The sequence below is a fragment of the Anastrepha obliqua genome, chromosome 1, assembly GCF_027943255.1.
Source record: "Anastrepha obliqua isolate idAnaObli1 chromosome 1, idAnaObli1_1.0, whole genome shotgun sequence".
In the NCBI taxonomy this organism is placed as follows: domain Eukaryota; kingdom Metazoa; phylum Arthropoda; class Insecta; order Diptera; family Tephritidae; genus Anastrepha; species Anastrepha obliqua.
The window spans coordinates 24,623,735-24,638,577 of NC_072892.1; the positions used below are offsets into that span (position 1 = coordinate 24,623,735).

Below are 14,843 nucleotides of genomic sequence, written 5' to 3' on the forward strand. Positions count from 1 at the left end.
GTTTGGTAGCATACGCATGATTGCGTTATTCACTCTCATTGCCTTGTCACTGGTTATTTTCAGATGCTCCTTAAATGTTAGCTGCTCAACGATGTGTACTCCAAGGTACTTTACCCATGTTTGGGATGGAATGTCATGTCCTCCAACCGATATAGTGAGGCTCTCGCTCAGTTTTGTGCACTGCCAGCTCTAGGTTAGCGTTGCTCAACCACCTTTTGATTCTCTTTGAATCTGGAAAGTTCTCACGGGGCTAGCTATCTCTGTCTCTGCCTCTCTATTCTATCCAATATCTTTCTCTCTGTCACTTCTCTCCTTTCCTCCTTGACTATTAACCCTTTTACTTTCCAGAGCTTCGATTACAAGGCTTTTTAGCCTGAGTGCTTTAGGAGTTACCATTCTCTCGGTGCTTCTTGGCTCGCCTTTTTCGACTTCAATTTCAATTTCGATTATCACTTTACCAGACACTCGGCAGCAGAATTCTGCCCGCTCATTTCACACAAGAGAAATGTGTATGGTACCAACCGATAAGTCATTCTTCTCTGCTACTAAATTAACCTGTATTTGGGCGTCCTCCAGTACGAGTATAAGTTTCACAAATTTTCTTTTGTAGCAGCAGTAACAGTTCCGCCAGAGCGAGGGTCATCTTGATTACTCTCTCTCTGTCCCTTTTGAATTTACTTAACCACTTTTGAGTTAGAGTTATTGAAGGTGCAAAATTGTGATAAACAATTCGAGGATGGTTTTTGATTTTTCCTTGTTTTGTAAGGAATTTAATTACAGTGCGGTGTTCCATTTTCTACAACATTGTCGCGCCACTCATTGAATCTTGCACCAAGAAGTGCTAAAGAAAATATGGAAAATTTCGTATTTATACCGCGAAGTAATGTAAATAATGAATTACACACCTCAATAATAAATTTCCCTGATTCCGCGAATACATCGAGCGCCCCTCGTACATGCCATACTCATATGTATGTAATTCAAATCTACAAGCAAAAATTTCTCTACATAAAATAAGTAAATATTAAATGTGCACACCGGCGAAGTCTTAAGGTTTAAGGACAGCGGCCGTCCTTGCGCTATGATACGATTTGAAAAATAAGAATTTGGGGGCGAAACATATTGTTTATAGTATGTTTGTAGAGCATTGTGACATTTGCACATTGGCTAAAAAGTGGAGGTGTGCAATTACTTTGACTAATATACGGACTGAAAGGCTTGCCATTGCCTTCCCAGAGGCGAACTCTAATAGAAAAAAGTTTCCTATCATTTGATAAACCCTGGTCACAATGCCCATGGTACGTGGATCCAACCAAATATTAACCGCGCACGGACTCACTCAACTACGTCGGCCGTGGCTATAACTTTAGCCATGCATAAAATACACTCTAATTATTTCCGTGAAAATTTATATACTATAATTTAGTTTAGATACCTATGAAATGAGACTTTTTTTTCAACTTCAAACGTTTATTAATAAAACATGGTTGCAAATTTAATCTTCAAAATAATAGCCATCGATAGCGACACATTTTTCCCATCTCTCAGGCAATTTGTTGATGCCACGCCAAAAAAATTGGCCGTCTTTCTCCGCAAACCAATCATCGAGCCATTTTTCGGCTTCTTCGTGAAAATTGAAGCGCTGCCCGGAAAGTCCGTGGCCCATCGATGCAAACAAATGATAATCGGAAGGCGCCAAGCCTGGTGAGGAAGCCGCATGTACCAGCGGTTCCCAATCGTACATCTCCACCAATTCCCGGGTAGCTCTGGTTCGATGTGGCGGTGCATTGTCATCAAGAAAAATTACTTTGTGACGCCGATCGGCATATTCTGGGCGTTTTCGGTGTATAGCGCTGTTCAAATCGGCCAATTGTCGTTGGTAGCGTGAACCATCAACTGTTTCAACTGGTTTTAACAGCTCGTACCAAATCATACCATGCTGATCCCAGAAAACACACAGCATTGCCTTGCGGCCGAAGCGATTTGGTTTGGCCGTTGTTTTTGGCTTGTGGCCGGGCGGACCATACGATTGTTTACGCTTGCGATTGGTGAAATACACCCATTTTTCATCACCCGCAACGATTCGATGCAAAAAAGACTTCCTTTTGAACCGGGAGAGCAGCATTTCACAAGTGGTTTTTCGGTTCTCTTGCTGCCTTTCAGTCTATTCATGCGGCACCCATCTTCCGACCTTTAAAATCATGCCCATGTCTTTCAAATGTTTGGAAATGGTTTTTTGGGTCACTCCCAACTGCTCTGCCATCATTTCTTGCGTTTGACCATCATCTTCATCTAACAATGCTTGCAATTCAGCATCCTCAAACTTTTTCGGTGGCCGGCCACGGTCCTCGCTGAAATCACCATCTCCACGCTGAAATCACCACTTCGGAATTTTTCAAACCACCTGAAGCACTGTGCTCTACTTAGAGCATGCCCACCATAAGCTTCTATAAGCATTTGATGAGCTTGAGAAGCGTTTTTCTTCAATTGATAACAGAAAATCAACGATGTCCGCAAATCGTGGTTTGAAGGCCCGAAATTCGTCATTTTTAAGAGCGACAAAAATGCATTGTTGTATGAAACGTAACAAACAATGAACTGAATATTGTTGACAGATGACAGACGAAAAAAACAAGTAATTAGAATTGATTAACACCAAATATATTTTCGCAGTGGTATTCAATGGTGGCCGCCATAACCGAATGGGTTGATGATTACCATTGGAGGCATGAAAGGTATTTTCTAATAGCGATCGTCGCTCGACAGTACTCATCCGAGGCTTTGTTGTCGTTTTCATTGAGAAGGATTTTTACGGGACGGGTCCCCAACCCAGCGCAAAACCAGATATCTTGGATTGCTTCGCCTTCTCTCATTAGGTCGCTCTCGAACGGATTTTCGGAAGCTACCCAGAGGATACTTGGGCATAGCCCGCAAGTTCTAAGCTGCTTGGATCATATGCCGAAGAATCGTCCTGGCCGCTGCCAAGTAAATAGCAATCAAGGACTCTTCCAACTTGCGTGGACTTCTACGTATGTAACCATCCTGGAGGTTGTAAGAGACTTATCTAGGAACCAGCATTAACACCGACAACAATGTCAACCTTGAAATCCAACGGAGGATCCCTCCTGCCAACAAGTGCTACTTTGGACTAAGTAGGCAACTGAGCAGTAAAGTCCTCTCTCGAGGAACAAAACTAACAATTTATAAGGCTCGCATCATGCCCGTCCTAACGTATTGGCGCAGAAGCTTGGACGATGACAACATCCGATGAGGCGACGCTTGGAGTGTTTGAGACAGAAGCTTTCTCTCAGAAGATTTTTTGACCTTTGCACGTTGGCGACGGCGAGTATCGCATGCGATGGAACAATGAGCTACATGAGTTTTACGTCGTCATAGACATAGCGCAGCGAATATAGATGTCGAGCTATCCATTCGGATCCACGCTCTGGCTCTGAAAGTATTCGTTGCGCTACCAGCTGGTGGTAGCCGTGACAGAGGAAGGTCTCCTCTGCGTTAGAAAGATCTGGTGGAGAAGAACTTAGTTTCACTCGGTTAGCCCGGTAAATAAACAATTTGGCGCTTTATTAAACTCGACCAAATCGCTTAAGCGGTTATCGCGCTAATCAAGAAGAAGAAGTTCGTCGCTCGACAGGCAATGACAAACCTCCGAGTGTATTTCTGGCCTGAAGAAGCTCCTCCAAAAATCATCAGCCGTTCGGAAATTTATGGACTCTTAATATTAAGCTTGTCTACCAAAATTAGATCGTGCAGTGTAAAAATACACCTGTGTTCACAATAATAGCAGCGCCACATTTTACAAATTTTTTAATAGTTATTTATTTGCTGATCACGCAAGGTTTTCTATAGCTGAGGAAAGCTCTTTTCGAAATTCGCGCGTATCTTTAGAAATTTTTTAATAATTATTTATTTGCGATTTAATTTCTTATATTTTTTTAATAAAAAATAGTTCGTTCTCCAACAAAAACCATATAATCCAAACGTACAAACTTTACACAAATTGAAAATAAAAATTCAATGAATTTCCATCAAAATTTAATACATTTTAATAAAAAAAAAATTAGAAAAATTTCGAGTATGCAGTTTTATAATTCATTCAATTTTGGTTTAATAAAGAAAAGTTTAAAGTGGCTAAAAATTTGCGTTGATTTTTGAGATTTTTGTTTTTTTGCTAACGACAATTTTACGCATGCATTTTCTTCCCTAAAACGAATGCCCGAAACTCATTTTACTGTACCATGAAATAATTATGAAGAAAATGCACAAAATAGCCACCAAAAAAATTTTTTTTAAATCAACGCGATTTTTGAACCACTTGAAACTTACACTTTACCAGAATTCAATAGATTGTAAAACTGCATAGTCGAAATTTTTCTAATTTTTTTATATTAAAATGTGTTAAAGTTTTATGGAAATTCATTAAGTTTTTTTGTCAAGTTGCATAAAGTTTGAACCTTGGATTTATATGGTGTCTGTTGGAGAATGAACTACTTATTAAAGATTTTGAGAAACATTTTTGGAATTTTTCTAAATTTGCTACAAAGTTTGTGGCTTTAAATTATATAGTTTTAATTGTAGCGCAAAACTCATCGTCCTAGTTTGCTTTTGAATAACTGTTTTGTTAAATAAAAAAAAAGATGATTTTGAGTAACGGAAATCTTTATTTTGGCTTTTATGCGCTTCATTGCTTGGCTGTTTGTATGCCGCAGCTGTCCAGTTCACAAGTAGTCAAATATCATTAACGTGCGACGCCAAAAATTATAAATCTTACTATAGTGTGATTAGTTTTGGGCCACCTTGTATAAACTTTACTTTTATCTATAAAGAAAAAAACAAAAAAAAAAAACTAAAAAAACATTGAAACATTAAAAAAAGTAAATAAGTAAATAGTCACAACTTTGCAATATATCGCACTGCTATTATTGTGAACTCAAGTGTATGCTCATGTTTTATTTCTACTAACTTCCACATGGCCATTCATTTTATTCGAAAATTCCTTTTGCTTTTTGATTTTATTTTGTTTCTACCCTGAACAGCTGGCTTGAGGCTTGACTTAACTCGAAAGTCCTTTATGTCCAAGTTTTAACTCGAGTTGACATTCTACTGCTGTAGAAAAACAACAGGTGTGTTCAACTCTATTTTTATAAAAAAAAATGTTCTTAATTTTTTTAAATAAATCAGAAGTCAAATATTTTAAATAAGTCGCGCTGCTATTATTGTGCACACAAGTGTATGCTCATTTTTTATTTCCACTTACTTCCACATATCGATTTTGTTCGAAAATTTCTTTTCTATTTTTATAAAAAAAAAATTTCTTAATTTTTTTAAATAAATAAGTTTGAAAAATGTCGTGCTGCTATTATTGTGAACTCAAGTGTATGCTAATTTTTTATTTCCACTTACTTCCACATATTTTTGTTTGAAAATTCCTTTTCTATTTTTATAAAAACAAAAATTTTCTTATTTTTTTTTAATAAATCAGAAGTCAAAAATTTTAAATATGTCGCGCTGCTATTATTATGCACACAAGTGTATGCTCATTTTTTATTTTCACTTACTTCCACCTCTCGATTTTGTTCGGAAATTCCTTTTCTATTTTTATAAAAAAAAATTTCTTAATTTTTTAAATAAGTAAGTTTGAAAAATGTCTTGCTGCTATTATTGTGAACTCAAGTGTATGCTAATTTTTTATTTCTACTTACTTTCACATATCGATTTTGTTCCAAAACTTCTTTTCTATTTTTATTAAAAACAAAATTTTCTTATTTTTTTTTTAATAAATCAGAAGCCAAAAATGTTAAATAGTATGTCGCGCTGCTATTATTGTGCTCACAAGCGTATGCTAATTTTTTATTTCTACTTACTTTCACATATCGATTTTGTTCCAAAACTTCTTTTCTATTTTTATAAAAACAAAAATTTTCTTATTTTTTTTTTTAATAAATCAACGTCAAAAATTTTAAATATGTCGCGCTGCTATTATTGTGCACACAAGTGCATGCTCATTTTTTATTTCCGCTTGCTTCCACATATCGATTTTATTCGAAAATCTCATTTACTATTCGATTTTATTCTGTTTATACTCCGAACAGCTGGCTTGAGGCTTAACTCAACTCGAAAATCGTTTATCTCCAAATTTTAACCCGTGTTAAGATTTCTACTGTTCCGGAAAAATAACTCGTGTATTCAACTCGTTGCGAAACATAGTAGAAGACGTATTTTGATCAATATTTTTTTATAGATATGCCATTAGTTAACCCTTATGTTATACCCATAAACCTCCACCCCGCCCCATAAATGTCACTTGATCTCAAGAACATCCATTTAATTTTATCTTTATTGTACATTATTTTACACATTTCATGAAGGCCACTGTCAATAATTTTGTATAATATTTTTTAAGAAACTAATCATCATCATCGTCGTCAAATAAGAAATAATCTATGCCATCATCACTTTTAGGCGTGGGTTCATTACTTTGAGTGGAGCTCAAATCCGGTGGCAACATTTCGGCAGCACCCAGTTCTGTTGGGGGATATGCGACTTCCTCAGGTATCACAGGCGGTTTAACGGATACGCGTGTCAAATTAAGAGCGCGTTGCTGATCACGCAAGGTTTTGTATAGCTGAGGAAAGCTCTTTTCGAAATTCGCGCGTATCTTTAGAAAATAGTCCAGAATACTAGGCGTGAGTATGTGGTTGGTGCGCGTGTGGGTATTTCGTTTCGGGCGTTTGTTGTTGATATAAGGTTCATAACTGCCGCCACCCTCATAGAGCGGGTTATGCAAGTCATATGGTTTATAATTCCAGGGATCGCTTTCGTAGGCGGGTACGGATTGTAAACCCATAAAAGGTTCAAAAATTTTCGGACTAAAACCGAGAGGGGACCCTACTTCTTCGGGATCCTTCGAATGAAATGGAGTTTCTAGACTTTCATTGCAGCTGAGTTAATGTGATTTTTCAATGATTTTATGAGATGAGCAGATTCGATGGTCAATGTACAAATTGATTTTATGCGCATGAAATGATAAGAATGCAGAAAAATTTTGAAAATGAATAAAATTTAAATAAAATTAATGATCATACAAACAATAAAGAAAAAATATACAATATTAAAAAAAAAAACTTTAAGTTAAATGTATTCGTTTAACAGTAATTTTCATAAAACCTCACGTTCTACCGCGCAGTATTCGTGAACGTCGAGGTCCATAAGCCCGCTTGGTGTCAAACTTTCGAAACGTATTTAACTAGCCTTTGTATTTGTGCTGGATATGAGTAACACACACACCTACATATGTGTATTGTATGATATTTGTATGTACATATGTATATGTTTACACAGTGTTTGTAAACAATTAAGATGAGTGTAAAAACTAACAAATTTATCATCGGTTTTCAGCGCGCACCAACACTATTTTCGTCCGCATGTGCAGTCGTTGGCTTGTCTGATTTCGGCTTACGTCTGGATCGCAATCGTTTGGTTCTGCTCCTACTCGTCGTGTTCACTTTCTCTGGACCCTCCGTCGACGTCGCCACAATCGGCATAACCATTACTGATAGTTGTGTGGGTTTACTGTTGGCGCTCTCTGTTTTGGGACTCAAATCGTAAAGTAAACTTAATAGTTCGACAACCTTAGCCTTGTCCGCGCCGGCATTGTTGCCGGCAGGCAGTTGCTGGGACATTGCACTAAACTTTACTGGCGTCGTTACTGCGGCCTTACCGCTATGGCTTCTCACTCTGCTATTCTTGAATTTACCACGCATCACATATGGACTAGATGTGACTTCTTCTGAGTAATCATTTAAATGACGCAACTCATCATTTACCACATGGATATGCTCTTTGTTCGGGTAGCTAACTACTGGCGTCTTTTTGGCAAACGCTTTTCCTTTGGTGCTATTGGACGTAATGGCATTTGTGTTTCTAAGCTCTTCATCATTCACTAAGGAATTCACTTGCGTATACCGCTTCAAGGACTGCTTAATAGTTTTCTTTGCAATCTTATTATCAGCCTGTTGTTCATTGCTTTCCAAAGCTAGCGCCAATTTGCCGCTATTCAAGTATTCCCAATGATGAGACTTGGTCAAGTATTTGGAGTCATAACCTTTGGCTTCCATTTCGTGTAACCACTTGGCGAATTGCTCGTCGTCTTTATCTAGATTTGCTCGTCTAGATTTGCCAGCATCTTCCGCTTTTGTTAAATGTAGCTCAGTCTTCTCCGAGCTATGTTCGCTTTCCTCTTTAGAGCCCTCTTTAGAACGCTCCTTAATGTTCACCTTTATGCCGGTTATAATACGCTCTCGGCATTTATCGCAACACGTTTGCATTTGCTGACTGATAAGTTCCAAAACGGATTTTAGCTCCCCTTCGGGGAGATTAGAAAGTATTTTTTGCGTCTCATCAATATTGGCTGTCTTTAGATTCAAAGTCGTTTGCTGAGGATCGTTAACAGCTGCCGCAGTACCCTTTTTCTCTATTGGCTGATTCTGATTAAAAGAAATATTTGCAGAACTTCGTTGTTGTTGTGCGCTAGCTGGCGGTCCCATCAACTTATAGTGATTATGCGGTGTGCGTTGATCTGGCACATAAATGTTAGGTTGCGGCACAACACGCGCTGAGGCATCATAATATGGTGCATTATTTTTGGTCTGAATTGTTGGCATCACTGCTTCGCCAGTACTTACTTCTATCGGTTCCTGGGTTGCTTGCTCCAAAGCCTGTCGTATAGAAGCGGCATTGTATCGCATCAGCGCTTCGGCCGGATCTTCATCGGGTTTTAAAGTTATCTCTCTTAATGATTCCCTGTACGTTTTGCGGAGCTCATTTAGCGAGTTCGCGTCAATAGTTTGTAGCGTACCAAGGTTGGCGTTTCTTTTATGTCTGGCGCAATGACCCCCAAAATGTTTACCCCCATCTAGAATACCGTTTAACCTTAACTTACAATCTAACCTTGACATCTTTGATGTATGTGCGATTGGAGGGGTAGCAGGTGCTGCTGAATTATGCTTATCATTATGCGGAAAGGTTTCTGTGACGGGCTGCTTCTGTTGGAGGTGGTCGGTGGCTGGTGGTGTCGTTGACTGGAATGTGGCGGTTGGCGCGTATGCAGTAATAACGGGTATGGGGTCTGTGTTGGGCATCATTTCCTGAAATGCGTCGCCTGTTAATGATATCAAGTTTGCACAGAAACCAAAAACAAAATCGTGATGAGCATGAATGGCGTAATTAGTAACGAAATGTTAAATGATACGCTACAGATAACTGCGATGATTTGTATGTATGAGCTTAGTACTACGTCTAAGCATAGCAAAATACGGGTTGTTTTAATGTATTAAGATAAACAACAAACTACGACAAATAACATAAATAGGTAAAGCTAACGCAACTAAAGTTTCTTACCATGTCGTTGTGCTCCTTAAGCATTGCTTGAATTTCATCATCGCCTACAGCCATTCTATAAGTTCCTCCGGAACTTCCACCATAGCTCTGGCTATAGCTCTGGCCATAGCTCTGGCCATAGCTCGGGCCATAGCTCTGGCTATAGCTCTGGCCATAGCTCGGGCCATAGCTCTGGCCATAGCTCTGGCCATAGCTCGGGCCATAGCTCGAGCCACCACCGTAACTGGTACCGGCGTAGGTATATCCGTAGCTGGGTCGACGGCCGCCCGCATTGTAATAGTAGTTAATAATTGTAGGTCTTACGCCTTTGCCTTTGCCTTTACCTTTATGGCTATCGCCAAACCCATCGAACATGTGGCCTGATCGTACAATTGAGTCAGTTGGGGTAAAAATAACATTATCGCGTAAAATGCCGAATAGATTACCTTTAAAACGAGCTTTTCCCTCATTATCGGGCATTTGTGGAGCGGCCAAGCCTAGCATATCAAGCTTCTGCATTTGCATCTCAGGGTCCATCTGTTGTAACATCAACCCGTCACCTCCTTGCGTGTCCGCCTGCGGTAGTTGCATTGCCATCCGAGGCTCTTCCATCATCATAGGCGGCTGCTGCATTGCCATTAACATCGGCATTGCAGGTAGCGATTGCTCTGTATTAGCTGGTGGCTGTTGAGTATTTTCGCTTGGGAATCTCTGTGACTGTGTGTCGATCCACTGCCTTTTCACAGGCATTTGGGTATTTTCTTGCATCCCACTGCGCATACCCATATTCGGGTCAATCCATTGCCGTTGATCTGCGGTAAAAGGCGACTGCATCCTCTGCATTTGTTTCATTGCTGGGCGTTGTTGTTCCATCGGCATAATTTTTGTTTGCATTGGATTTTCATTAATTGGTGGTGTTTGTTCATCCAACGATTGACGTCCCATTGCTGTCGTTTTTTCCGGCATTTGCCTATCCATAGACATCCTTGTGGGATTCTGTTCAAAATTTTGCATACGAGGCATCTGCATGCGTTCGCCTTCCCATTGTCTCGCTTTTGAATTTCTTAACCAATTCTCGTCATTTAACTGTTTTGCAGAGCCCTCCGAATCGGACTGAGGTGGCTTGTTTAGCTTCTTAGAATCGGAAACTTCCATCATCTGTATGTTATTAGCATTCGCCATTCGATATGCATAGGCTAGCAACCGCATAATTTCGTCTCTTGACATTTGCCTTGGTGTTATGGAGGATTTAGAAGTCATGGTTTGACGCTTACTAGGAGCGCCATTGAGCGTCTTCTCACTTGCTTTCCGATTTGTGATTGCGGCCATATGTAACAGTTGTTTCACGTAATCATCGTTCAGAGCTTTCTCGATATCAGCTCGTGTTATCTTATGCACCGGTATCTTACTCAGGATGCTTGCATGGTGATTGGTGGCATCCTTGGAAGTTGTGTCGGTGGCTCCTGCATTTGAGGCTGCCCGCATTTCCTTAGCCTTACGCTCAATATCCTGCAGGAACTTTAATTCAGCTATAACCTGACGTTCAAAAGCTTGCAATTGGGATTCGAGTTCTTCATCCATATTTTTGTTTTTAGGTTTTGCATGGTGTTTCAATTCAAGGTCATCGTCTCTTTCAGGTGAGTCAGATGGCATGCGGAACCATAATATGGGTAATTTCTTATGGATGAAATCTTTTTGCATGGCGGATAGCACTTCTAATTCATCCATACCTGCGGCTGTTTGCATTTTTTGTTCATTTTCAGCAGTTGGATTTACATCCGGTTTCACGCGCACTTCAGAAATCTGCGAAGCTGCTGGCTCTGCATCTGAATCAGACATAGGCAGGTCTAAAGATTGCAATGGGCGAAAATTGAATAAACCCCCACTTTGGCTAAGCATTTGAGAGCCAGAATCTATGACAGACTGAATGTTGGGAAATTTCAATACACCAGAGGATCCATCCGCATTAGTTTGCTGCAAGGCTTGTCCAAGAATTTGGGTGCCTGCATCGAGAGCTGATTGAATATATGGGAGCTGAAAACCAGAATTCCCATCAGCATTGGGTTGTTGAAAAACTTGACCCAACATTTGAGTGCTAGCGTCTATGGCTGATTGAATGTTTGGAATTTGGAAGGCTGGCGTATTCGGTCTTAGCACATCATCGTCTGCAGCAGCGGCCTCACTGCCGTCCTCTGCCTTATATATTGCGGGCTCATCGGCCACTGGTGCTTGCCCCAAAATTGGAAGCGGAGAAAGATCTAAATAGGGCAATGGTTGAAACGCTTGCGACAACATCTGCTGCCAAAATTGCTCCGCATTTTGCTGTAACAGTGGTACAGGAATTTGCTGCTGCATTTGCTCTAACGACTGCGACAACATTTGCCCCAAATCAGCTTGACGTAGTGGACTCAGCAGCTGGCCGAACACATCATTTTGACGAATTGTACGTGCAGCTTCCTCATTAGCGGCTCTCATGGCAACATGAGGGTCACGATCTTCAGCTAACACTAACACCACCTTGGATGCGGACGGCAGCTGGTCGGACTGTGAACTGCCCAACACTTTTGTTGAGCCCAGCAGCGCCTGTGGACCTATAAATGATGACGCAGGAAATAGGTTACTCCATAAAAACGCTGAGCTCAGCGCTGGAAATAGTAAACTTAATGGGTTTATTGGTCCTGGCGTGAGGGGGCTCTGTCCAAGTAACGGCGACAATAACGACTGGCCCACAATCTGTAAAGCAAACTCAATACATTACAATTGAAGTGGGTTTTTCGTTGAAACTGGTAACTCTAACCTGGTCAGCACCACGATCGCCTTCAGTTTTTTCCGGTGCAAGTTCTATAGATGGCGTCAGATCGATTGTATCTTCATCCATACCGGCAAGAGAATCATTTTGCAGTGTAGGAGCGGCTCTATACTGACCAGACACGAACGACGACACGGATATGGCCAGCAAAAATGCCACTAAAGCACAACGTTTAAACTATAACGGAAATAATACAGAAGCTTAGCAACAGCAAAAAATAGACCGTTGTATTTTAATGAATTATTCATACCCAAATCATCTCTCACTTATGCATTTACAACTTTCTCAAACTCGCTTAAAATTTCCACACGCACAAGGACTAATTTGTTTAAAATTTTAGAATTATTTTTTTTGTTAATTTTTTTTTTTTTCTTAATAAGGATATTCAATACTGCGAATAACTTTTTAATAGTCCGTTTTTTGTTAAATGGTAGCCACAGCGAGTCGTACAACGACACGTTCAACTTCAGACTAACTGTAATCACTTGCCCCACATGCACAAATAGATTTTTGCAATCAAATAAACTGCAGACGTCGAACTTTTTATTTTTCCACTATAATTGTGGCCACTTCAACAAAAGCATTAAAAAGTGGGAAGTTGTTTCAACAACATTTTTACCCAAAAGGCCAGCCAGCCAGCTGAAACTGCAAAAAATGCAGAAAACAAAAACAACAACAGTGAAGGTTCTAAAATCGTTAACTAAATAAAAAAATACTCGTAGCAAATAAAAGCACAGAATTGCACGCACTGAGTACAACAAGAAAGCCAAATATTCAACCAAATACTATATGCAGATGCAGCCGTGTATGTATGTATGTGTATATGTACTCGCATACCAAAAGCAGTTCCGTGCTTTCATCAAAAACAAAAATTCAAGTACATTCGGATCCATATATATACATACATACACACGCACACATATGTATGTACAAAAAAGTATTATAGCATTTTCTTCATTTATTGTAGTTTTTTGCTTGATAAGCGATAGTTAGACCCCAAACAGAGCGTAAGCTTGAAATTGTCACATACATATACAGCCACTAGTCCATGCACAGTCGCATAGCCAGTGAAGATTTCTGCAAAGTGATTCGTAAAAATATACATACATATGTATGTATGTGCGTGTGTATGAATGTCACCGTTTTCCATAATAAGTAACACTGGCGCTGTGTACCCAAATCGACTGTGAGTCTATGCTTTCAATTGAATTTCCCCTCCCTCAAGTAATCTGATCAATATTCTTATGTATGCGTAAATGGGTGAGTTTACTTATTAGGAGCCTTTGAATTTTTCATCAAAGCCCATCTCAGACTTCATTCAGACCTTAGTGACCACATACGCGGTTGGTGACATCACACAGTGCGGCCGATTCCCGAAAAGCTGGCCAAAACTCAAAAAACTAAGTAATTGATTCAAAATTTCTTACTCGTGGGTTGTCGGGGTCGCTGATTACGAATTTGATCTTAAAATTTTGAAAATCCACCCCCTTCCACCCCTATTGGCCACCCCCTCACGTGAAATAGCGTATATTCAAGAACATAATCAAGATGCATGTAAATTTATATGTTTTCGGGGTCGCAAGGTAGAAAGTGGTAGCAGCTGAATCTTGTTTTATTCAGTAACCATTATTTTTTTGAGTAACCTTTAATAGGTTTCAAAGCAGCATATGACGGCGTTGTACGAGGGGTGCCTTTTATATGTCGGGATTAGGGAACAAAAACAAATTTTAATCATCGAAAATCACTTTATTGTTTTTTAAAATATTCTCCATGAAGATCTATACACTTTTGCAAGCGTTTGAACCAATTGTCGAAGCACTTTTGCCACTCTGAATGAGGTACCTCCAAAACATGCATTCTGAATGCCGCAACCGCTTCTTCAGGTGTCGAAAAACGTTGACCTCTCAGTTTGTTTTTTTACGTACGGGAATAAAAAGAATTCATTCGGTGCCAAGTCAGGACTATACGGCGGATGACCCGTTAATTCGATGTTTTGGGTGCTCAAAAATGCAGATGTTTGGGCCGATGTGTGAGAGCTCACATTGTCCTGGTGAAGAGTGGTCCGTCTTTGGCGATTGGTTTTCCTAATTTCTTGGAAGACAACTGGCAAATAAATGGTTGTGTACCACTCAGAATTTACTGTTCTGCATTGTTCTAGTGGTACGGTTGCGACATGTACAGTTTTTCCGAAAAAACAGGCGACCATTTGCTTGGAAGTGCTTCGTGCGCGAACAACTTTTGTTGGATTTGGCTCATCTTGAAACACCCATACAGTCGACTGCTGCTTACTTTCGAGCTCATACTCGTAAATCCATGATTCATCACCTGTCACGATGTCATAGACGTGTTTCGAAGCCCCGCGATCGTATTTTTTTAGCATTTCCTTCGACCAATCGACACGAGCCTTTTTTTGAGCGATTGACAAATTGTGTGGGATCCAACGCGAACAAATTTTTTTGACAGTCAAATGTTTATGCAATATGTATGCTGGTCCCACTAATGCCTAAGATTGTCTCAATCTCACGATAGGTCACATGACGATCTTGCAATATCAGTTCGCGCACATCATCAATGGTTTTCGGAACCACAACTGATTTTGGACGACCTTCACGAAATTCGTCTTGGAGGGTTGCCGAAT

At 39.9% G+C, this 14,843-nt stretch overlaps 1 protein-coding gene across 2 annotated transcripts; it reads right to left on the bottom strand.

Moving 5' to 3' along the window:
• Positions 1 to 6,337: 6,337 nt before the first annotated feature.
• LOC129245634 (defective chorion protein, FC125 isoform) lies at positions 6,338 to 12,682 on the bottom strand. Of its 2 annotated transcripts, XM_054883931.1 has the most exons (6): positions 12,456 to 12,682; positions 12,194 to 12,382; positions 9,843 to 12,129; positions 9,418 to 9,776; positions 8,968 to 9,164; positions 6,338 to 6,959 (listed from the first exon to the last, which is right to left on the bottom strand). In XM_054883931.1, exons 1-6 carry the CDS (start codon positions 12,462 to 12,464, stop codon positions 6,425 to 6,427), a joined length of 3,576 nt encoding a protein of 1,191 aa, XP_054739906.1. In that variant the 5' UTR covers positions 12,465 to 12,682; the 3' UTR covers positions 6,338 to 6,424. The 2 variants fall into 2 exon arrangements, with proteins under 2 accessions (XP_054739906.1, XP_054739914.1); XM_054883939.1 differs by lacking the exon at positions 6,338 to 6,959 and having other exon boundaries at positions 9,044 to 9,178.
• Positions 12,683 to 14,843: the final 2,161 nt, after the last annotated feature.

Coding starts and splice junctions, on each gene's coding strand:
- LOC129245634 (XM_054883931.1), bottom strand. Junction 9,165..9,417: donor TTAAGGAGCACAACGACATG/GTAAGAAACTTT, acceptor GACGCATTTCAG/GAAATGATGCCCAACACAGA. Junction 6,960..8,967: donor CATACATCAAAGATGTCAAG/GTTAGATTGTAA, acceptor ACATTAACTCAG/CTGCAATGAAAGTCTAGAAA.